This window comes from Triplophysa rosa, linkage group LG4 (assembly GCF_024868665.1).
Source record: "Triplophysa rosa linkage group LG4, Trosa_1v2, whole genome shotgun sequence".
Taxonomy (NCBI): Eukaryota; Metazoa; Chordata; class Actinopteri; order Cypriniformes; family Nemacheilidae; genus Triplophysa; species Triplophysa rosa.
In genome coordinates this window covers 26,842,547-26,867,062 of record NC_079893.1, presented here as the reverse complement: position 1 = coordinate 26,867,062, position 24,516 = coordinate 26,842,547, and the positions used below count along the sequence as shown (strand labels likewise).

The 24,516-nt window shown below is 39.1% G+C and overlaps 2 protein-coding genes across 2 annotated transcripts; both read left to right on the top strand.

Moving 5' to 3' along the window:
- Positions 1–120: 120 nt before the first annotated feature.
- Positions 121–11,993, top strand: LOC130553142 (probable E3 ubiquitin-protein ligase HERC4). The gene is made up of 24 exons (XM_057331917.1): positions 121–349; positions 1,240–1,354; positions 1,441–1,517; positions 1,606–1,827; positions 2,001–2,092; positions 2,205–2,335; positions 2,454–2,581; positions 2,678–2,748; positions 2,864–2,964; positions 3,121–3,180; positions 3,280–3,385; positions 3,681–3,876; positions 3,963–4,126; positions 4,283–4,357; positions 4,449–4,529; positions 4,635–4,703; positions 4,798–4,953; positions 5,076–5,213; positions 5,710–5,873; positions 9,492–9,558; positions 9,648–9,706; positions 9,857–10,040; positions 10,139–10,238; positions 10,366–11,993. Exons 1-24 carry the CDS (start codon positions 136–138, stop codon positions 10,578–10,580), a joined length of 2,985 nt encoding a protein of 994 aa, XP_057187900.1. The 5' UTR covers positions 121–135; the 3' UTR covers positions 10,581–11,993.
- A 1,502-nt stretch (positions 11,994–13,495) lies between these two features.
- LOC130553043 (probable E3 ubiquitin-protein ligase HERC4) lies at positions 13,496–23,950 on the top strand. The gene is made up of 21 exons (XM_057331782.1): positions 13,496–13,813; positions 16,843–17,041; positions 17,492–17,583; positions 17,703–17,833; positions 18,023–18,150; positions 18,252–18,322; positions 18,426–18,526; positions 18,707–18,766; positions 18,862–18,967; positions 19,285–19,480; positions 19,793–19,956; positions 20,045–20,119; positions 20,200–20,283; positions 20,380–20,448; positions 21,178–21,318; positions 21,569–21,732; positions 22,347–22,410; positions 22,500–22,558; positions 22,720–22,903; positions 22,993–23,092; positions 23,245–23,950. The coding sequence occupies exons 1-21, from the start codon at positions 13,496–13,498 to the stop codon at positions 23,448–23,450; spliced, it is 2,712 nt and encodes a 903-aa protein (XP_057187765.1). The 3' UTR covers positions 23,451–23,950.
- The last annotated feature ends 566 nt before the right edge of the window (positions 23,951–24,516 follow it).

Sequence of the window (24,516 nt, the reverse complement as noted above, 5' to 3'; positions counted from 1 at the left end):
GTGTTTCACTAATGACTTTCGTTTTATGAGAAATCCGAAAAGTTTCGTTTCGCTCAAAAATAGCAGCTCCCAGATTAACTTTCAAGTTCGTTTTCCGCAATGAATCAGTGCTGTGTGCGCCCATCAGTTGTGGCGATGCTGTGTTATTGGGGAGCGCGGGTCCGAGAGGGTCTCGGTTTGGTACATCCTGACAAAGTAAAACATGTGAATGATGTTGTACGCTGCGTTTGTCCAAAATCAGAAATTCAGGACATGTCAGCAGGAAGAAGCTTTATTGGATTTATCCGGAATCGAAAAATCTCGGTCCTGAGATTGCGCGGTGAACCCAGTGGTCTTGCTGACAAACTAAGTATGATTAACTTTATACTTTATTTTATGAATATCAGCCTATATGCAAAGCATATAATGCGTAACGTATTTCATGTGGCATTTAACGTACCGTTATTAAAGAAATAGGCTAAATAAATAGGCTTTATTTTATGCCGAGTTATTATGCGAAGACGTGAATATCTCAGTTTAAATGCCCTACCCTCGAATTTAAAGTCCCAGTGAAATAAAAAATCACAATGCCTATTTTTTCATGAAATACTGCAGCGTTTATTGTAAATAGTTTATCATTATCAATGTGTGTCATTCTCTTTTTAAAATTCGTGTGCACTCATAATCTTAAAGTGAACCCAACAATGAAAATTCTGTCATCATTTACTCACCTTCGAGTTGTTCCAAATGTGTATAAATTTCTTTGTTCTGATGAACACAGAGAAAGATATTTGGAATAATATAACCAAACAGATCTTAACACCCATTGACTACCATAGTATAGGAAAAATTACTGTATCATTTTTTTTGTTCTGTTGATCACAAAAGAAGAATATAGGCCAGCAAACAGTTCTGGGCACTTTTGACTACCATTGTTTTTTACTATGGTAGTAAAATTTATTATTTAGCACCAAATAAAATGAAAAAACATTTTTTGAAGAGAGAAAAAACATTTACCATTAGGCTAGACTACAGGAGGGGAATCTAAGGACATGTTTTTCAGGGCTTCCACACTCATGTGATTAAGGGAGTTTTATAGAGATTGACGTGATCCACTGTTCAAAACCACATGTTTCACATGCATTTTTTGAAGATGTTAATTTCATGTCGCTTTTCTGTCAGGGAATTAATTTAGAGATTGATAATAATTGAGTGCTTCATGCACTTACAATCACATGTTTACTATATAATTTACTCCAGAACAAATAGAGCTAGCGAATGAGGAAATCACATCAATTGTCTGTGGCGGAGATGGTGCAGTCCTGTTTGCTCATGGAGGGAAAGTTATTATTATGCACAAATCAAATAAGTGCAGGTATGTTTAAAAATACCAACTTTACCATGTAACAAATACCCCAGTCTGCTAACTGTTCACTTCTATTAACTGTTTTGTCCCTGCAGACCTCTCATAGGCCTGGATAACAGACATGTGATTCAGGTCGCTTGTGGAGACCAGCATTCAATGGCACTGACACAGGGTGCTCACAGCTATTCCATCAACACCATTTCGAAAATAAAGTCCATACTGTAAATGTACCTTTTAAAAGTGTATTCTTGTCCTCTCAGAGGGTCGGGTGTTTGTCTGGGGTGAGAACTCTCATGGTCAGCTGGGTCTGGGTGAAGGTGGATCTGGATCTCAGACTCCTCAACACGTTCAGTGTCTGGATGGGGTTCCACTGGCTCAGATCAGCGCTGGAGGAGATCACAGCTTTGTGTTGTCTCTCTCTGGTGTTGTGTTTGGTTGGGGGAAGAACTCTTCTGGACAGCTGGGTCTGGGAGACACAACAGGTACAGTATCTACTTTAATGATCTCACTGAGAAAGATTCCAAATGTAATGTGTTCATAAGTTCATCACATCCACATCTCATCGTCACATTTGAGACAAGCATGACATTGTTTGAAATTCATATCACAGTATGAATGTACAGTAAATAAAAGTTGATGTGTTATGTAATTTCAGACAGGCATGTGCCAACAGTCGTAAGAAGCCTGAATGGAAAGAAAACTCAGTTCATCTCTTGTGGAGGAGAACACACTGCAACTTTATCAAAGGTATTTTACACATTATGTTTTATAAATCACATTTTCCATAAGGAATAAATCACATTTGCCATTGCCAAAAAAAAAAAAAAATGTGCAAATGAGAAATTGATTGTATTCTTAGGGCGGTGTTGTGTTCACATTTGGATCGGGAGTTTTTGGTCAACTTGGGCACAACTCATTTAAAGATGAACATCTTCCACGAGTGGTTGCTGAACTGTGGGGTTCTAAAGTGTCGCAGGTCACATGTGGGAGGTAAACTAGACTGTGTTTACACGGTTTTGGACCAATCAGCATTCAGAACAGCAATACAGTTATATGTTTAGCTTTTACGCAACTATCGCACTTAAAAAATTTTTTTGTTTGTATTAAGACATCACACACTTGTGTTAGTGGCATCATCAAAGCGGATCTACTCATTTGGATGTGGGACGCAAGGGCAGCTGGGAAATGGACAAATGATCAACCAGTCTGTGCCATCACCTGTACACCTGCGAGCTGGTAGTTACACACCTATATTTATCGATTTATTTTTGAATATTTTTAAATGATTGACAACGTTCAGACCTCAAACCTTATCTAAACATTTGAATCCAGAATTTTATGATGAATATGCGTTCGGAAAACTCGTTGCTGCTGAGAATCATTCCTTTGCCCTATTTTTCAAGGTAGGCCAGATTGTTCTTATTTCATTAAGACTTTAATTATTTTTGCCATTTAGTATATAAATTTACAATATATTTTGTCATTAGTAATATGTCATTTTAGTTTTGTGTTCTGTAGGACCTCGGGAATGTATCAGCAAATTCTGAGACCAATCCAATCAGAGAGATTTTAACATTGGATGACAGAATGATTGACCAGTGGGTGTCTGAATGTGATAGGTGAGTTTAAAATGATTACGGAATCGTTGTAAAGCCTGTGACTGTGAATTTGTGTATAATACTCCTAAAAAGCAGTACCTGTAGTGGTAACACTGCACTGATGTTACTGTATGTATAGGATATAATATGATTCTTAAAAGCATTGTTTTTTTGCAGTAAATTAAACCAAGTGTTTTCTTCTGCTGCTTGTTTGAATGGAAGTTTTCTCAAAACGAGGTAACCCAGAACCTGGTATACGTGTATATCATTTTCTTTCATAAATGTCATTTAGACAATTATATTTTTTCATTTTTATATAATTTCTTGTCTTTGTAGTTGTGATGAACATTATCAGACTTCTGCAGATGTCTGTGGTTTAGATTTTGACCTGGTTAAAAAATCATTTGCAAAACTATCAGAGAACAAAAAGGTGACGTCAAAGGTAATAATAAATCCAATCTTTTTAATTTATTACATATTACAATAAAAGATGCAGTTCAAGAAATATTCTGTGCTAAATACACATTAAAGGTTCTTCAAGCTCTGTCAGCCACAAGGTGAACTACTATTGACACACCCTCTCTACAAACCCAACTACTAAATACTGTACATCTCAGCAAATTCAGTAAATATTTAAGATCTAAAGACAAAATGTGTAACATGCTGTTGATTACTTAAAAAAAATGAATATAAAACAAATATAAAAGCATTACATTTCTTTACTTTTTATACCACAGGTTGTGAAGACGGTTCGGGGTGCACTTTTGCCCTCTCTTAACCCTCAAGAGGGTTTCACTAGCGTGGAAGCTCTGAGAGTTTATCTTCTCCTCCCTGAGCTCATCAGAGTTTGCAAGGAACAACAAAGAGTCCATCTCCTTGAAGCACTCACCTCCAAAATACTTCAGCTGAACCCTGACGCTCTTGAAGTGTTGGGTACAGTTATAACGTTGTTGTTTTTCCTCTGTGTTAGTATTGCTTTGTGTTATTTGTCTTTTGTTTCATGTGTTATATTTTTTTAGAAAATTACTGGTCCAAACTCCCTGAAGATTGTCTAAAAGACTTGGTGGAGTTATTTCGCAATGCATCTGCTGAGTTGATTGACAAGATTTGTTGTGATAAAATAAACCGGAATGAGCCGAAACAACTGAGGAGTTTTTTGCAGGTCCTTCAGATGATCTATAAGGTGCCTTTGTTACACATTCAATTTGTAATCATGACAAATAACAAAGGGATAGCTCACCCAAAAATGAAATTAAAATGACAGAAATGTTCTTTTTGGGTGAGTTGTCCCTAGTTTATTAATGCTATTTTAAAACGCTTTTCATGTCTTGTTTTGAAGGTCTGCTGCAGGACCCAGAATAACATCACAAGCAGATATTTCATTATTCATGAGATAAATGTTCTCCTAACTACGGTGAGAACCAAAACAATAATCAAGTCTATCTCACAAACTTTGTGAAAAACCCAAAACAAAACAAAATTCTAATCTTTTTCTGCTGTAACAGCTGCAAGCCACCCTGGAAAGTTTTGAGTTAGATTTTTCTCTTGATCCCATTGAAATGCAGAATCTGACGGATCACTATATAGTAGGTATAATTTAAGGAAAAACTATATTCTTGTGATAATTATTTTTCTTTATTCAAGAGAACTATAAGCAGTCTTATGTTACTTCCATGATTTCTTTCTTTCAGAAAACTATGGAAACGTTGGTCAATTTTCCTTTCGTGGCTGAAAATGTATCTAAATGGAGAATTTTTTATGTAAGTCAAAGGAAGTCTTCCAGTGTGCTAGTCTTGTGAAGTGTGAAGCTTTATAATTGAAGCAAGCAAATACACTTTGTTTTAATTTTTTAAGTACTTAAAGAACCCATTCATGAAGACAATGCCAGATCTCGACGAGTATGTGGCTCTTTGGAGTGACAACACTTTGCGCATAAGCAGGCATTCAATATTGAAGGACACGCTTCAGTATCTTAGACAGGACATCTACTCATTTCACCATCCACTGAAGGTAGTGCAACAGAAAGAACAGCAAAATATCTGAACATTTTGGATCATTTGAAATATATTAAATTTGGCATTTCCTGTTGGTCATATTTTGTCTTCTGTGCTAAAAATGTCTCCTGCCCGCAGGTGAAGTTTGTTGGTGAGGATGGGATGGATGCGGGGGGTCTTTCTGCCGAGTTCTTCTCCTTGCTTTCACAATCTTTCCTTACGGAGAAGAATCTGCTGAAAGTTCGTGAGAATTCACTGGTTTGGTTCAATTCTGAGGTAACTATTATTATTTGGATTTAAATGAAGATCCTCTCAATTTTTATCTGGAATCCCCCTAAAATTCACTCCCTGGAGAAAGTCCCAGACCCGCCTCATTTCCAGCCCTGGTTGTGGCACCTCTCACATCAGTCACACTCCCGAAAACACACTTGCGAAACATTTTTGAATGTTTTTATTTAAGCCATAACAGTGTATTTGGTCTGCTGAAACGTTAGACACAATACCTTGTAAAAAGATCTGACAGATGGAGTTGGGGGTGGAGGTGGGTAATTGTCAGAGCTCTGATAGCGCTGCACCATACTGCTTACAGCACTCCAACGAAACCTCTGCGAATGACCTGAAAGCCAATCAGTTTGAATCATGCTTATCTAAAAGCAGATTGGCTGGTGGAGTTTTGTAACGAAGACTTTCTTAGTAAATGTACTGAATGTCAATTTTATTCTTGGCTTCTGATACTATCCTATTCTAAACGGTAAGAGTTGTGTCTTTTTAGCACACACGCAAAGAAGATTGCTACTATCTTGGTGTAGTCTGTGGAATGGCGCTGTTCAACCAGTGCTACATGAACATTGATCTACCACTTGTATTGTTCAAGAAACTACTGGACCAGAGCGTCACTTTGAATGATCTTGAGGACATATCCCCTGTTGAAGCCAGGTAAACATGTGGGCTAAATAAGATTCAAACTTATATAACGCAACTGTGACTTTTCTTTGAATTATTTTTTTTATTTTATAACATCCCAGCAAACATGCCCCTTTGGGCCCCTGTGGGCAGAAAATGTGGGCCCAGAGCGGGCAACCGACTGCGGGCCCTGCTACCGGCGTGAAATGCGGGGCACATGTGGGCCCCTAATGGGACAGCCTAAAGTGTGGGCTAGGTGTGGGTCCACTGGGGGAAGTGTGGGCTTACTGTGGGTACAATGGGCAAATTGTAGACATACTGTGGGCACACTGGGCAAAGTTTGGGCTTACTGTAGGCACACTGACTGTATGACATATCGCTTATTGCTCCCTGAACTCTCTGTAAGTCGCTTTGGATAAAAGCGTCTGTTAAATGACTAAATGTAAATGTAAATGACAGAGAGTGGGGAAAGTGGTTCCCCTTAATACCTGCAGAACAATACAATATTACTATTGATGCATATGCAGAACAACTGCACTTGTAAAAAGTAACAGTAATAAACAGAGGGTCATGATTTTAAAATAATTTAGTTACAGCCCAAAAAATAATAATTACATTATTAATAAAAATAACAATATCAAGATTTGTTTTTATTACAGTAGGAAAACAGCACTAACAGCTATATTAAAACAGCAGTAAACACAACCACAGAACATTTAAAAGAATTGTAAAAATGAAAAATCAATACTATGAGGGGCACCAGTAAGTTTGTGTCTTGTTACAGTTCTGGCTCTTCCCTCCGGTACCCCTTCTCTATCTCTTGCATTACGACAACCGCTTAACATTCTGTGGGCCGGATGCATTTGGTCACAGCGTCTAAAAAGTGGGAAAGAAATAACATATTGAATAACATATGTTAAAAACAAAACAAGGGTTGTTCAAGAATTGTTCACATTGACTTCAAAAAGTTTCCCAATGCACTAAAACATTTTAAGGTGATCGTTCACTCAAAAATAAAGATTGTGTTATCAATTACTCACCCTCTTGTCATTTTAAATCTGTATGACTGTCTTACTTCTGCAGAACAGAAAAGAAGATATTGCTTTAATTATATCTAAAATAAAATAGATTAAGAGTACTTGACTCGAGCTCGCGCTGACCTGAGCGCTTGCCGCCTCAAAGACGTAAACAATCAACGCTCAACGCTGCCCGGTCCAAAAGCACTTCCGGGTTTATTTTTTGAAACATTTTATTTTATACATTTTATTAATTTACATTTTTACTTTTCATTTAATACACAAACACTAATTAATAATAATTAATTGTTTATTTTTCGTAAATCGTGTATAGTGCTGAAAACTCGGTCCATGCTTTTTAATATAGGAGAAAACTGTTATAAGCTCACGTCGCATGTGAACACCATATCAATAAGTAGCTGGTTGTTATCTCTTTAAATTACCTTATATAAAAAGTATAATGAGCGTTCAGCCCCTAAATGTTAGAATATTCGTAAAATTAATGCATTTGTGATTGCAGAAAAAATACATTTGTTCATTCTTCTAATTTTTCTAATTGTGTTAAGTTTTGTTTTCAAAACGTTTTAATTTTATGTTAAGATTTGATGATTTTTTTAATAGTTACACTTATTTCACTGACCGCTAAAACCATTTAATTGTTTCCTTTGATGTCTATTAAAAAAATTTGAAATAGCAAAAGCTTAATATGAACATCTTTGAAAAAAGGTCATTTTGATTGCTTTGACATAAAGCCATAATTCTTTAATTTATTGTGTTTTGCCAAGCTGCTGTGCCTACACTGGGTTCACCCACTAACAGCCATCATGGGCGCCCAAAAGGGCAAAATCAGGGTTTTTCTGTGGGCAAACCCACAGTGGGCTATACCACAGTCAACCCCTACTGGGGCCCAAATGGGCAAAACCACATGGGCCCTACATGGGTTAGCCCTACATGGGATTTCCGTGGGCAAACCCACAGTGGGCTGGCCCACAGAAAATCCCACGTGGGCTAACCAATGCGGGACCCACTTGGGGTTTGGTGTGGGTTTTCCCTGCCCACACTGTCCCACAGCAACTTTTTACCATGATATACAGTGTATACCAGTATTATACCCCTACCGAACAACCTGAAAACTCATGAACCCCATGGTTGCACTCTATTACTGGCCACTGACCACTTTTAAATAACATTTCCTTGAGTGCCTCAGAGATGACGTATTTTTGTATGCAAAACCTAGAAGCGAGTTAGCATTTTAGGACTTCTGGTTCCATCGCCCCAAAGTCTATGGGTTTTTTGAATGGGTTTTTGGTAAATCGCCTGACATAAGGTATGTGGTTGATAAAAGCTCTAAATATTTTCACGTTTTAATCTATGACATAAAACACACCAGTTTTAACACGCTTGTGATTTTTTAAACAGCGGTTGCTAACAAGTTGCTAAAAGCAACTACTTCCTTTGGCGGGGACATTACGTCATCACGCATATAAAGCTCTATGGAGTTTATTCAGACCCAAAACTCGCGAGCGTCTCTTTTATTAAAAACCCTTTCGATGCGTCTGCAGCACACTGTAAAAAAAATCCCGTAAAAAAACAGATAAAGTACTGGCAGAAAATTACCAGTACATTTTCCTTTATTTTACGGACATTTCCATTAATGCTAAAATGCAAATGAATGCAGTGCAAAATGTAAAATACAGGTAAAACAACTGTAAAAATGAACACGGAAAATTCCTTCATATTAATACAGTATATTGTGCCCTATTTTTACGGCTTTTTTTTAGAGTGCAGGCACGTATTTTGAAATGACACGACACACACATGACGGGCTAAATACATGTTTTGCCGAGCTTCGCATTACTGCTTCCCCTGAAGAGGAGTCGCGGATCGCCACTGGAGTACATCATATTGTAATTTATAATAACTTGTGCTTTGAGTTATACTGTTGTAGCCATTTGTTAATTCTCATTTTATAACAATTTCATGAAAATTATTAACAATACAAAAGCAATTATGAATACACATACCGAACTATTTATTTTTAACATCCTGTCAAGATGCCAAATATTTAGATCCAAAGCCAAGGGCATACATAACACTGCAACCCAAGTTTAAAAACGGAAAAAAGAATCGTACCTCAAAAAGAACCTCATTTTCAGACCGAAGATGACGGGAGGGGATGTAGACCTGGAGCACTGAGTTCAGGTAAATGGGCGAATTTGCCGTTATCGTTCTGAAGGCCAGTGTCAGCGATTTAAACTTGATGCGGGCGGCAACTGGCAGTCAGTGAAGTGAAATCAGGAGGGGTGTTACATGGGTTCTTTTAGGCTGATTGAAAACTTTTTACTTCTGCCTATTGTATTTAGGCTTCAAAATAGCAAATATTGTGTTAATCTGTGAAGATGATCTTGGTAGACAAAACGTGTAAACATCATGAACATTTGTCAATCACAGATCTTATTTTTTGAATCTTCCAAATGTCTATGGGAAAAATGCATAGGCTTTCAGTCGAGGGGAAAAGCGTGGCGCTTACTTTCGGGTTGGCCTACAAAAATACGTCATCTCTGAGGTACTGGATTACAGTGTGGGTTTCAAACACATTTCAAAGCAGGTTTTTCTTTTTTAAAACCCAAATCAGAAGTTTAAGGAATCTTCTGGTGGAGGAAGAAGAGGAAGTGGTGGAGGTGCTTTTCTTGGACTTTACGGTGATTCTCAGTTTAACTTTTTTATAAGTCTAATGTAGAGCAGCTGCTAATTGAATGAATATATTCGTAACAATGTTTATGTCTTAAAGATCAAAGGGCAAGAGCTCATTCCAAATGGGGCTCAGATTCCAGTAACCAAAATGAATCGGTAGGAATGATGATGTCATTGTCTTAACATCTATGTACAGAGTCTATATTACTTGAAGAGATGTCACAAAAGAAAAGTACATTTTATCAAGGCTATAGATGTCATTGATGTCATCACAGCTAAAGCTGTATTTTTTTTATTTCTGTGCAGACAGAAGTATGTGGATTTGTATGTGGACTTCATTTTCAACAAGTCCGTGAAGAACCAGTTTGAGCCGTTCTCTGCAGGTTTCTCTGAAGGCTGTCCGGTCAAAGCCTGGAAAATGTTTCACCCCGAAGAACTCAGAGAAGTTTTCAGTGGTTCTCCTGAGTATGAGTGGGAAGACCTTCAGAAGGTATATGAAGATCAAAGTAAAAGAAAGTGCAGGTTTAAAACAAGTGTGTCAGGTTTGACATATGTTTAGTGTACTAAATCTTTTTGCTTTATATTTAGTGTGCTACATATGAACACTGTTCTCCCTCTGATGAGCTGATCAAGAATTTCTGGACCGTTTTCGTTGAGTTGTCTGAAGAAAACAAAAAGAAATTTCTGAGTAAGTTACATCTTGGTGTCTGAAAGAACGTTTGTATTCAGAATGACACGCACAATGAAAAACAAAAGCCTTTATAAATGTTTGTATTATTGGCATATATCCTCATACACTATGCATTTTTGCTCAGTTTTCATGTATGGAACGGGCCGTGTACCTGCTGGAGGTCTCTCAAAGCTGAAACTGAAGATTGTGCAGATGAACAATCCTGATTCAGATGATCTTTTACCAGCAGCCCAGACATGTTTTGGCACATTATATCTTCCCAAATACAGTGACATCGACACACTCCGTCACAAACTAATACATGCTATCAGCTTTTGTGAGGTTTTTGGAAGGCGGTGACCAGTGGTGTAGTCTATGTGATATGCATGTATACTGTATGTTGTATACCCACTATAGGTCACGGATTTCCATATACCCACTTAAAAAACAACGTAACAACTTTGTTTTGTGTCAGAACAGTGCAAGTTACTGACTTTTGGACCATTTGTGCTACCAAAAGATAATGAAAACGCAAGTATTTAAACTATGGCAAGCGCTTTTAGCAGTTTTATTCAGTTTTGACTAATCAAAATTCTACTTCCAGATATCTCTTCTGTAACTTTGACTCGTCATAATTGGAATTCATATATCTACAACATGATTATGACTAGACATAACAGGCAATGAAGATATCTACAAAGCTGTTTTGACTAGTCATATTCTTCCATTGACTTATTATCATATATTTCAGATATCTACGAATGAGTTTTGACTAGCAGGAACAGCAATTAAAGATATATCTATAAATGATTTTGTACTAGGCATAATTCCAATTGGAGATATCTCGAATTAAAATTTTACAAGTGATAATTTAATTAGAGAAAAATATCTAACTGAATTACCTCCAGAATAATTTATAATTTGATATATCTCTAACTCGTGTTTGACTAGTCATAATCACATTTAAGATATCTTTAATGAATCATTTTTAAAGACATCAAATACATTAGATACATTTCATTACTAGTCAAATTACAATTGTAGATATCTTGAATTGGATTTTTGGCTAGGCAAAAATTAATAAGAGATATCTTGAATTGGAATTCTTACTAGTGAAATCTCATTAAAAGATAACTGCAATTTTATTATGAATATCTCAGTCAGATTTTTGACTAGGAAGATCTTTCTTTGGATATATCTTCATTTAGTTTTGTGACTTGGAAGAATTTCAATATAGATATCTAGAATTAACATTCTTACTAGTGTAAAAATTACTTTTTTTTTAGATATCTAAAACATGCATGCCTTGCGAACCCCCACCTTTTAACCACTCCTTCCTTAGAAACTGTTGTAATCTGCCGTTTTGTCAAAGAATTGTATAATAAAGGTCCTACATCTTCGTGTCATTCAAACTGCTTTTACAGAAATCATTTAAAAGTATTGAAATAAAAATGTTGCTGGTGCATGTGTAAAAGTAGCATAAGGTATGCAGAGGGTTTTGTCAAATGCAATATCATAAAGTAGAATAATGTTGAGATGTGTGTGCTGTGGATTAAACTGTGTTTGCCTTTATTCCAAACTAACACATTTACTTCCACCTTATGGGTAAGTACCTTAAGACTTTTCTCATGTTGTGGTATATAATTCCGATGTTCACTCGTGTCTTTTCAAAATATATAAAAAAAGCATTTGCTGTTCTTTCTTTATTGAACATTATAAATTTGGTCCGTTTTGCAACATGACTCAATTAAAATTACAGCATGCTGGACACCTTTTCCCATATACACTGAGGGAAATAATTATTTGATCCCCTGGTGATTTTGTAAGTTTGCCTGCTTACAAAGAAATGAAGGGTCTATCATTTTTATGGTGGGTTTATTTTAACTGATAGACAGAATATAAAAAACAGAACCCTTAAAGACTGACAGAGGAGTGGACTAAATGTATCCTGACACATGTGCAAACCTGCTGACCAATTATCAGAAATGTCTGACCTCTGTGCTTGCCAACAAGGGTTTCTCCACCAAGTACAAAGTTATTTTTTCTCGGGGATCAAATACTTATTTCACTGACTGAAATGCAAATCAATTTATAACCTTTATATAACATTTTTTCCCCTGATTTTTTAAAATATTCTGTCTCTATAAATTAAAATAAACCTACCATAAAAATGATAGACCCTTCATTTCTTTGTAAGCAGGCAAACTTACAAAATCAGCAGGGGATCAAATAATTATTTCTCTCACTGTAAAAGCATCCAGATATTATTTAATAATCCCTAAAGTACTTCATTCAGTTGCTTTTCTCTCCGTGACAACGAACGCAGACTGCTGTTGACTGTTTGACTTACTTTCGTTTTGTTGGAAATGTCGTAATAAACAACACGTTTCCTCGCATGCAGTCAGTTCGTTCTGTGAGACACAGGTTTCGCTCATCATGTTGTGTTATTTGTCATGGCTCTGCTTCCTTAGTCATGTTTTTCTTGGTCCTGTAGCAGAGTCATGACAAAGTCTTTGGTTATGTGTGGAGAGAAACATATTATTGTCCGTTTGACAATAATATACGTTCTCTCCAGTGTCTTGTCATTGGCCCCATTCCTCTTGTTTCCTCGTTATCTTTCCCTAAGTGTTTGATTTCCCACACCTGCCCCGTGTGGTTATCCCTCGTTTGTCTTCCCTTTAAATACCCTCTTGTTTCTTTGTCTTGTGCTCGTGGATTGTATCTGTACGTTTCGTGTTCATGTGCTTACCCGTGTTCCTGTGCCTTGCCTGTGTTCCTGTGCCTTGACTGTGTTCCTGTGCCTTGCCTGTGTTCCTGTGCCTTGCCTGTGTTCCTGTGCCTTGCCTGTGTTCCTGTGCCTTGCCTGTGTTCCTGTGCCTTGCCTGTGTTCCTGTGCCTTGCCTGTTCGTGTTTTGTGAGTTTTGTGCCTTGTAGTGTTTAAGACGTTTGGTCGTGTCCTTGAGTTTAGGTTAGTTGTCTTGTTTTCATTTTTCCCCCCTCGTGGGAAGTCTTTTGTTTTATATTTGTTCCTTAGTTCTGTTTTCCCCCATTGTGGGTGTTTTGGTTCTGTTTTGTGTTTTAATAAATATATCTGTTAACCCCTTCACTGCCTGCCTGCGCTTGGGTTCTCTTTCACGCCAGTTCTTGACAGAATCCACGAACCAACACCGAACCCAGCGGGCAGCATGGAGGAGACGGACGAGGCGTTTAGGAGCCGCCAGGCTCACACCTTGTTCGGCTTTCGCCAGAAAGGCATCCCCGTGAAGACCTTCGCCATGGACTTCCTCTCCACTGCGCGCCACTCAGGGTTCGACGAGGCGGAGTTGAAGGTTATCTTCAACAGCTGCCTCGACGAACCCTTTGAGCCTGCGGAGATGCGCAGGTTGAGGCCCCTGGGCTTCGTAGACCAGCTCCAGATCGCGATGGATCGCGAGGAGTCCAGGGGACTGTCCGTGGCGGGGTCTTCTACGGGGCTGGCGACGATCCCGGAGGGCCAGACCCTGCAGCTCGGAGTCGTGGGCGTTATCACCAACACCGTCCACCTCAACCCCTGCAGCCTCGCCTCCAGTCAGCCTCGGTGGCAAGCGGGGAAGGCGAGCATCCTGGGGGTCCACCTCCGAGGAGTCCCAGCCGGAGCCAGCCGTACCCGTCACCTCCTTCCATCACCCGACCACCAGCCGGGTGGCTAGGCGTAAGAAGAAGAGGCAACGGCGGGCAGCGTGGTCTCCTTCCCGGCCGGTGCAGCCGGCATCCAGTCCGGTGCAGCCGGCATCCAGTCCGGTGCAGCCGGCATCCAGTCCGGTGCAGCCGGCATCCAGTCCGGTGGTCCAGCCGGCGTCCAGTCCGGGGTCCAGTCCGGCGTCCAGTCCGGCGTCCAGTCCAGCCGGCCATCCAGCCGGCGTCAAGCCATGTCGAGCCGGCCTTCCAGCTGGCGTCAAGCCATGTCCAGCCGGCCTTCCAGCCGGCGTCAAGCCATGTCCAGCCGGCCTTCCAGCCGGCGTCAAGCCATGTCCAGCCGGCCTTCCAGCCGGCGTCAAGCCATGTCCAGCCGGCCTTCCAGCCGGCGTCAAGCCATGTCCAGCCGGCCTTCCAGCCGGCGTCAAGCCATGTCCAGCCGGCCTTCCAGCCGGCGTCAAGCCATGTCCAGCCGGCCTTCCAGCCGGCGTCAAGCCATGTCCAGCCGGCCTTCCAGCCGGCGTCAAGCCATGTCCAGCCGGCCTTCCAGCCGGCGTCAAGCCATGTCCAGCCGGCCTTCCAGCCGGCGTCAAGCCATGTCCAGCCGGCCTTCCAGCCGGCGTCAAGCCATGTCCAGCCGGCCTTCCAGCCGGCGTCAAGCCATGTCCAGCCGGTCCCTGGGAGACTCCCAGGGCCAAAGACTGTTGCCCCCGGGACTCCTCCTAAGTCCCCCAGGACTCAGCGCCCTCGAGCGCAGCCGGGGACTGGACGTTCCCCCAACCCTTTTGGTTTTCCCCCGTGAACTCTTGTTTTGCCCCACCCCCCCTCCCATGTTTGTTGTTCTTGTTATCCCACCCCAGTCCTGTAGTCTTGTTGTCCTGTCTACCCCTTGTCATGTTCACCATGTTTGTCTGGTTTTTGTCTTTGTCTCGGTCTGCCTTGTCTTGTCCGTCTACCCCTTGGTGAGCACCTGGAGGTGCTCATTAAAGGGGGGGCTTCTGTCATGGCTCTGCTTCCTTAGTCATGTTTTTCTTGGTCCTGTAGCAGAGCCATGGCAAAGTCTTTGGTTATGTGTGGAGAGAAACATATTATTGTCCGTTTGACAATAATATACGTTCTCTCCAGTGTCTTGTCATTGGCCCCATTCCTCTCGTTTCCTCGTTATCTTTCCCTGAAGTGTTTAGATTTCCCACACCTGCCCCATGTCGTTATCCCTCGTTTGTCTTCCCTATATAATACCCTCTTGTTTCTTTGTCTGTGCTCTGTATTGTTCTGTACTGTGTATCGCTGTTCATGTGCTTACCGTGTTCCTGTGTGCCTTGCCTGTTGTTCCTGTTGCCTTGCCTGTGTTCCTGTGCCTTGCCTGTTCGTGTTTTGTGAGTTTTGTGCCTTGTAGTGTTTAAGACGTTTGGTCGTGTCCTTGAGTTTAGGTTAGTTGTCTTGTTTTCATTTTTCCCCCCTCGTGGGAAGTCTTTTGTTTTATATTTGTTCCTTAGTTCTGTTTTCCCCCATTGTGGGTGTTTTGGTTCTGTTTTGTGATTTTAATAAATATATCTGTTAACCCCTTCACTGCCTGCCTGCGCTTGGGTTCTCTTTCACGCCAGATCTTGAAGTTATTGGGGCAGCGCGATTCCGAGAGGCTTCCGGTCTGACACAACCCGACAAAGTAAAACATGTGCAATGACGGATACCGCTGGTGTTTCCAACATCAGGGAAATTCAAGGACATGTCAGCAGGAAGATATTTGGGTTGGATTTCATCCGGAATGAGAAAGTTTCGGCCTGAGACTGCGCGGTCACAAAATGGCCATGTGCAAACATAGTAATGAAATATACGTATTTTCATTTGATCAAAATCACGCCTTTATATTTCACATTTCTTATCTTATAACGTTCAAAGCAGATGACTACAACAACCGTGTCTGACGCGATGGCCACGTTCGTACAGGACTACCCCATATGCTGTGTTCTCACCAAACGCGAATTAAGGTTTAGGGCGAGTAAATTACATACAAAGTCAATGCAAAGACGTGCATAGACGCAAACTTCGCGGCAGGCGTGCGAATGACTGCGAATGGGGGCTTGCTGCGAATCGGTCGGTTTGAGGCGTTCTTCCGCGCAAGGTGAAAATTTTCAACTCGAGCTATGAATTCGCGCGAAGAGTTTTCCGCGTCACTTCACCGAAAATAACGAACTTTTCCCGCGAGTAATAAAGAGCGTGAACCGATTGCTCGCGTTTGGTGTGAACACAGTATTAGACCCATTATATTTAATTGTCCACACCGGACTGGGCGATGGCGGCGGGACAATCCCATTAGAACAAGGCCATGTGTCCGCGTGTACGGTTATAGTGGTGACTTAATCCAGATCCAAAATTGATTTCATTTCCTCTACAGAAATACTAAACCTGAAGGAAAGACAAAATCAAATCAATAGTCCTGTTGGAGAATCTGGTGCTGTTGCTTCTTTGACTGATGGAGGAAAAAGTTTCAATTGTTAAACAAATCCTAACTGTGTGGGCCGTTTGAATTTTAACTTAATGTAAAGTACTTATATTTTATGAGAGCTCTTAATTAAATTGTATCTACTAAAAGTACCAATGCAGAACTCCTCTTCTCTCTCTCTCTCTCTCTCTCGTCTCTCTTCTCTCTTCTCTCTCTCTTCTCTCTCTCTTCTCTCTCTCTCTGTCTCTCTCTCTCTCTCTCTCTCTCTCTCTCTCTCTCTCTCTCTCTCTCTCTCTCTCTCGTCTCTCTGCTCTCTCTCTCTCTCTCGTGCATGATCTTTCAACAATCACGATTGTGGTCTACGAGGCTAGAGAAGTTTGAGTTTCACAGACTGATTTTCAAGCTGATTTCTATCAAGAACAGTTTCCCAAAAAATAAAGTCATGAATGTACCTTTTAAAAGTGTATTCTTTCTCTCTCAGAGGGTCAGGTGTTGCTGGGGTAGAGAACTCTCCACGGTCAGCTGGGTCTGGGTGAAGGTGGATCTGGATCTCAGACTCCTCAACACGTTCAGTGTCTGGATGGGGTTCCACTGGCTCAGATCAGCGCTGGAGGAGATCACAGCTTTGTGTTGTCTCTCTCTGGTGTTGTGTTTGGTTGGGGGAAGAACTCTTCTGCACAGCTGGGTCTGGGAGACACTACAGGTATGATGTTACTAAGATTCAAGATATAATGTGTTCATCAGTTCAACACATACATCTCAACACACCTCTTATCATACAGTACTGTGGTACTTTTACATGTACATTTAGTCAATTAGCAGACGCTTTTATCCAAAGCGACTTACAGAGAGTTCAGGGAGCAATAAGTCATACAGGAGCAATAATAGGTGCTAATACAAAGTTACAACCAAAGCCAGATCAATACCTGTTGATAGAAAGAAAGAGGGTTAGTTGTTTATTGTTGTTGTTTTTTCTCATTTGTCTGTCAAGTATTCAGAGAAGAGATGGGTTTTAAGTCGTTTTTTGAATGTTGTGAGAGATGTGGTTGACTGGACCGGACTTTTGAGACAAGTGTGACATTGTTTGAAATTAACAATTATATCAGAGTATGAATGTGCAGTAATTAAAAGTTGATGTGTTATGTGATTACAGACAGGCATGTGCCCACAGTTGTAAAAAGCCTGAATGGAAAGAAAACTCAGTTCATCTCGTGCGGAGGAGAACACACTGCAACTCTGTCAAAGGTATTGACACATTATGTTTTGAACATCTTATTTTCCATAAGGAATAAATTGCCATTGCCAAAAAATGGATGAATGTCAAAAATAAAAATGTGCAAATGAGAATTTGATTGTATTCTTAGGGAGGTGTTGTGTTCACATTTGGATCGGGAGTTTTTGGTCAACTTGGGCACAACTCATTTAAAGATGAACATCTTCCACGAGTGGTTGCTGAACTGTGGGGTTCTAAAGTGTCGCAGGTCACATGTGGGAGGTAAACTATTTTACAAGATGTGGACCAATCAGCATTCAGAAAGACAATACAGTTTTATGTTTGGCCTTCATGCAAGTATCGCAGATTTATGATAATTCATTGAAGCTTTGTGCAAATAAGCTATAAATGATTTGATTTAAACTTAAATATTATGTTTCTTAGATTTTTGATTTTTTTTATTGTATTAAGACATCACACACTTGTGTTAGTGGCATCATCAAAGCGGATCTACTCATTTGGATGTGGGACGCAAGGGCAGCTGGGAAATGGACAAATGATCAACCAGTCTGTGCCTTCACCTGTACACCTGCCAGCTGGTAATTACAAACCTACATTTATCGATTTACTTTTATATGAATATTTTTAGATTAATTGCAATTTATGAGACCTCCGATCTTAACTACATATATGAATCCAGAATTTAATGATGAATATGCGGTCGGAAAACTCATTTCTCGTGAGAACCATTCCTTTGCCCTATTTTTCAAGGTAGGCGACTGTTCTTATTTCATTAGTCTAAGATTTGAATTATTTTTGTATAATTTTGTATAATGTCATTAGTAATATGTCATTTTTGTTTTGTGTTGTGTAGGAACTTGGAAATATATCCGCAAAGCCTGAGGCCAATTTAAGCAGAGAGATTTTAACATTGGATGACAGAATGATTGACCAGTGGGTGTCTGAATGTGATAGGTGAGTTTAAAATGCATGGCCTGTGAATGTGAGTTTATGTATGTATATCACTCTTAAAATAGCGTGAAAAACAGTACACATAGTGGCCTAATACTGTACTGATGTTATACGGTATTTATTTATATGAATACAATATGATTAAATGCATTGTTCAGTTTTTTGCTTGTTTGTTTTTTGTAGTAAAATAAACCAAGTGTTCTCATCTGCTGCCTGTTTGAATGGAAGTTTTCTCAAAATAAGGTTAGACTTGTGTACCATTCTCTTTTATAAAAGTAATTTAGACAAACATATTATAATATTATACAAATTATATTATAATGTTTTTGTCTTTGTAGTTGTGATGAACATTTTCAGACTTCTGCAGATGTCTGTGGTTTAGATTTTGACCTGGTTCAAAAATCGTTTGCAAAACTATCAGAGAACAAAACGGTGATGACAGAGGTAATGATAAATCCAATCTTTTTAATTTATTACATATTACAATAAAAGATGTTATTCAAGGAATATTCTGTTTTATACAAGACTACAAGCTAAACTCCTATTGACACACCCTCTCCACAAACCCAGCTACCAAATACTGTACACATCAGCAAATAAAAAAAATCTTTAAAATCCAAATATGGTATGTGTAACATGCTGTTGATTACTTCTGAAAAAAAAATCCAAAAAGAAGTAAGAATATAAAAAGCATTTGTCCTTGTAAAACTCTTGGTAAACACAAACGTTAAACATAAATTTCTTTACTTTTTATACCACAGGTTGTGAAGACGGTTCGGGGTGCACTTTTGCCCTCTCTTAACCCTCAAGAGGGTTTCACTAGCGTGGAAGCTCTGAGAATTTATCTTCTCCTCCCTGAGCTCATCAGAGTTTGCAAGGAACAACACAGGACCCATACCCTTAAAGCCCTCGCCTCCAAAATACTTCAGCTGAACCCTGACGCTCTTGAAGTGTTGGGTACAGTTATAACGTTGATGTTCACTCATGTTGGCTCGTAATCGTAGGGGAACCACTGAAGAACCATACAGCACCGCTTCTGTATAAAGGACCTGTTAAGCCCCTGTATGGTTCTTCAGCGGTTCTGTATAGCACCTCAGTCATCCCAAAGAACCTCTGACGCACAAAGAGATGGTTCTATACAGCACTTAAAGTGGTTCCCCTATGATTACGAGCCAAGAATCACTTTTAGTACTATATAGCACCTTTTTTTTTAGAGAATACCAACCATGTCTTGTGTTCTTTTTCTTTTGTTTCATGTTACGTTTTTAGTAAATTACTGGTCCAAACTCCCTGAAGATTGTCTCAAAGACTTGGTGAAGTTATTTCGCAATGCATCGGCTGAGTTGATTGGCGACATTTCTTTTAGTGAGATAAATCGGGACGAGCCGAAATGCCTGAGGAAATTTTTGAAGGTCCTTCAGTTGGTCTATAAGGTGCCTTTGTACATTTGCGACCGTAACACATAACAAAATGATAGGTCACTCAAAAATGAAATGCGCTTTTCATGTCTGTGTTTTGAAGGTCTGCTGCAGGACCCACAATGACATCACAAACAGAGATTTCATTATTCACGAGATCAATGATCTCCTAGATATGGTGAGAAACGAAGCAATCAGCTCCATCTCACAAACTTTGTGAAAAACGAAAAAAAAGTTCTCATCTTTTTCTACTTTAAGCTGCAAGCCACCCTGGAAGATTTTGCATCGTGGTTGCTTTATGGTGATATCAATTATATGCTGGATCTGAAGGACCACTTTGTTGTGGGTATCACACACGTCCGACAACAAGATTCTTGTGATATTTATTCAAGATAATTATGAGTAATCTTAATGTACTTCCATGAATTTTTATTGCAGAAAACTCTTGAAGTGTTGATCAGTTTTCCTTTTGTAGCTGACTCTGCATCTAAATTGAGAATTTTTGAAGTAAGTTGAAGCCAGCAGTACAGTGTGCTAGTATTGTGAATTCACCCCAAAATAACAAATCTCTCCTCATTTATTCGCCTGCATGTGGTTTAAACCTGTATATAAGTCTTTCTTCTGTGGTGCGCAAAAGAAGATATTTTGAGAAATGTCTTAGCGGCTTTGTGTCCATGGTAGTCAATGGGGTCCACTGTTGTGTCCTGCAGAAAAAAGAAAGTCATACAGGTTTAGAATGACATATGGATGAATAAACGATCCCTTTATCCCTTTAACAAAGCAAATACACGTTTTAACACTAACCTAACTTCTAAGTTCTTACAGAACCCATTCTTCATGAAGGGATTTCCAAATCTACGTGTCCTTATATTACATGTTATTGGCAACATTTTACAAATAAACAGGCAGTCAATGTTGGAGGACACACTGCAGTATCTCAAACGAGGCATCCACTCCTTTTTACGTCCACTGAAGGTAGTCCTACAGAATCGGAACAAAGAATCTGAGAATTTTGTTCCATATATTCTACATGTCATTTTCTGTTGGTTGTATGTTGACTAGCATTTTCAATAGCCTTTAAAATGATGTATAGTTTATGACGGTTGATCGAAAATTAATGTAAAACGAAGGTAATAAAAAACGTAGACACGCCCCTAAACTCCCAAACGGCCCGCCCACGGGCCGATGCTTGATAAGAGGTTTATAAACGTAACATTTTTTATATTTTCTGTACAGGTGAATTTTGCTGGTGAGAATGGAATAGATGCGGGAGGCGTTTCTGCCGAGTTCTTCTCCTTGCTTTCACAATCTCTCCTTACATGGGAGAAAAAGCTGCTGGAAGTTTGTGAGAATTCACTGGTGTGGTTCAATTCTGAGGTATCTACTGCTGTCACACACACAGACATATATACATATAAACAATAATAACAAATCTAAAAACGGAAAAAAAGAATTAAAGTTGATAAAATAACATAAAAAATAAAGTTAATTAACGAAATTAAATGTATTACATTTTTCATCAACCAGAATGTCACTATTAAAGCTTTATAATTAATGTAATCATTTAATGTCAGTTTTGTTCTAGGTTTCAGATACATACTGTAGACTAATACCTGTGTATTTTCAGCACACAAGCAAAGAAGATTTCTACAATCTTGGCGTTGTCTGTGGAATGGCGCTGTTTAACCACTGTTACATGAACATAGAATTCCCACTGGCGTTGTTCAAGAAACTTCTGGACCAGAGCGTCACTCTGAGTGATCTAGAGGAAATATCCCCTGTGGAGGCCAGGTAATCGTGGGCTAAATATGACTCGCCTATAAAACGCAAATGTGACGGAACATTTTTGTGCCTGTAGTTATGTTGTGATATGCAATATAGCAGTATTATACCATCACTTAAAGGTGCAATGTGTGAGATTAAGAAATGTAATTTAACATACATTACTATGTCTTCGGACGTGTATAAAAACCTTACATAATGAAGCGTTATGTTTTTATTACCTTGTAATGAGCTATTTCTATCTACATACACTGCGGGTCCCCCAATTCGCCATGTTGTTTCTACAGTAGCCCTAAACGGACAAACTGCTTTAAAGAGCGCGTTTCGTAAATATTTGATCTCCTTCAGCAAAGAAGCGAAAATGTGACAACATCTTTCTCCTGTGTCAGCCACCGTAGTGCTTCAAGAAGGGAGGGGTGGAGTGAGCCGTTAGTTGCAATTCGCAACCTCACCACTAGATGCCGCTAAAATTTCCACTCTGACCTTTAACCTCAAAACTTGTCAGCCCTCCGGTTGCGACACTGACCACTGAGCACTTTTAAAGAACATTTTTTTACAAATACCTTTCAAAGCAGGTTTTTCTGTAAATTTATGTTCATTTATGTTTTTAAATCCCATATCAGAGGTTTGAAAGATCTACTGGAGGAGGATGAGGAAGTGGTGGAGGTGCTTTTCTTGGATTTTACGGTAATTCTGTGTTTCACTCTATCAAGAGTCTTGCGTAGACCATCGGCTGATTGGATCAGAATATTAATAATATTGTTTATCTCTTTTAGATCAAAGGGCAAGAGCTCATTCCAAATGGAGCTCAGATTCCAGTAACCATAATTAATCGGTAGGAATGATGATGTCATTGTCTTAGCATCTATGTATAGACACCATATTACTATTAATAAAGAAATGCCACAAAACTGAAAAATAAAGAAGAGTACATTTTATCAAGGCTATAGATGTCATCATTGCTAAATTTTGTATTTTTGTTGTATTACTGTGTAGACAGAAGTATGTGGATTTGTATGTGGACTTCATTTTCAACAAGTCTGTGAAGAACCAGTTTGAGCCGTTCTCTGCAGGTTTTTCTGAAGGCTGTCCGGTCAAAGCCTGGAAAATGTTTCACCCCGAAGAACTCAGAGAGGTTTTCAGTGGTTCTCCTGAGTATGAGTGGGAAGACCTTCAGAAGGTATATGAAGATCAAGATCTACGCCTAAAAATATGATATAACAAGTGTGTCATTGTTTAGTATACTAATTCTATTTGCTTAATATTTAGCGTGCTACTTACCAACACTGTTCTCCCTCTGATGAGCTGATCAAGAATTTCTGGACTGTTTTCTTTGAGTTGTCTGAAGAAAACAAGAAGAAATTTCTGAGTAAGTTACATCTTGGTGTCTGAAAGAACACACGCGCAATGAAAAACAAAATAATTATGCCCATATTTAGGTTTTTTTGTGCTTCTAACCTGTGCCTTTATATAATGTTCTATCATTGGCTTATATCCTCACGCTATACATTTTTTGCTCAGTTTTCATGTATGGAACGGGCCGTGTACCTCTCTCAAAGGTGACCCTGAAGATTGTGCAGTTGAACAGTCCTGATTCAGATGATCGTTTCCCAGAAGCCTACACCTGTTTTGGCATATTATATCTTCCCAAATACAGTGACATCGACACACTTCGTAACAAACTAATACATGCTATCAGCTTTTGTGAGGTTTTTGGAAGGTGGTGAAAAGGCAGACAATGCTCGAATGTGACAGCTTTAGGCTGACGGATTCCTTTTTAATCTTTTTATGAAATGTTACATAAACTAGATAATCATATAGCTCAGTTGTTAGATCATATAGCATGGCCATGGGTTTGATTCCTAGGGAATGCACAAACTGATCAAATGTTTATACCCTTAATGCACAGAAAGTCACTTTGGATACAATTTTTTGCTCTCAGTCACAAACTTAGAAATAGATCAATATAGATTTGCCTCTTACATTTCTAAAAAATAAAAAAGTGTTCTTCATAGCAAAAGCTCAATTTTGGGGGTCCACATAAAAGCCTTTAGTCAATAATAAATGAACGATTTCCATAGTACATTTCAATAGTCTGAAGAACATTTATCTGCTGTACCTGTTGGACAATATAAAATTATTTGGATGTTTCTTTTAGGAACAGCCCGACTTTATTTTTATAAATGAATTGTGGATGCATCTTTTAAAGAAATAAAAATACATTTTTACCGGCCCAAATGTCTTACATTATCTCATGCTCCTTTACATGATAACTGGTCTTGACATTGTCAGAGTGATTAGAATTATGCTTGCAAATTGTGGTCAATTTCACTTTTATGGTAATTAAATTTACCACTTCAATACTTATCCATGAATACCTTAAATTAACACAAATATAAAGGTATCCAAAAAATGAAAATTCATTCACCACTCACCCTCAACCTGTGTAAATTATTTTTTTGTTTTGATGAACACAAAAAAAGATATTTGGAAGAATGTTTGTAACCAAACAGATCTGGGGCACTATACTTCCATAGTAGGGGGGAAACTATGGTAGTTAATGGTGCCCCAGAACTGTTAAGTTTCCCACAATCTTCAATATGTCTTATTTTGTGTTCAAGTGAAAGGTTTTACCCTACCGTAACTTGAGGGTGAGTATAAAGATGGCAAAATTTTCATTTTTAGGAGAACTATACCTTTAATATTAGTTAATTGCGCATTTCCAAATATAACAACAGACAAAACATATTGAAGTGAAATATAATTATTGAGTAGTAATAGGCTACATATATT

What these genes read in the sequence shown, in the direction of transcription:
- LOC130553043 (XM_057331782.1), top strand. Translation starts at nt 13,496, where the DNA reads ATGGACTTCCTCTCCACTGCGCGCCACTCAGGGTTCGACGAGGCGGAG. An exon ending in TGGGTGTCTGAATGTGATAG is followed by an intron (nt 18,527 to 18,706) that starts GTGAGTTTAAAA and finishes TGTTTTTTGTAG; the next exon opens with TAAAATAAACCAAGTGTTCT. An exon ending in ATATCCCCTGTGGAGGCCAG is followed by an intron (nt 21,733 to 22,346) that starts GTAATCGTGGGC and finishes ATCCCATATCAG; the next exon opens with AGGTTTGAAAGATCTACTGG.
- LOC130553142 (XM_057331917.1), top strand. Translation starts at nt 136, where the DNA reads ATGCTGTGTTATTGGGGAGCGCGGGTCCGAGAGGGTCTCGGTTTGGTA. An exon ending in ACACTGCAACTTTATCAAAG is followed by an intron (nt 2,093 to 2,204) that starts GTATTTTACACA and finishes TTGTATTCTTAG; the next exon opens with GGCGGTGTTGTGTTCACATT. An exon ending in CCAGTAACCAAAATGAATCG is followed by an intron (nt 9,707 to 9,856) that starts GTAGGAATGATG and finishes ATTTCTGTGCAG; the next exon opens with ACAGAAGTATGTGGATTTGT.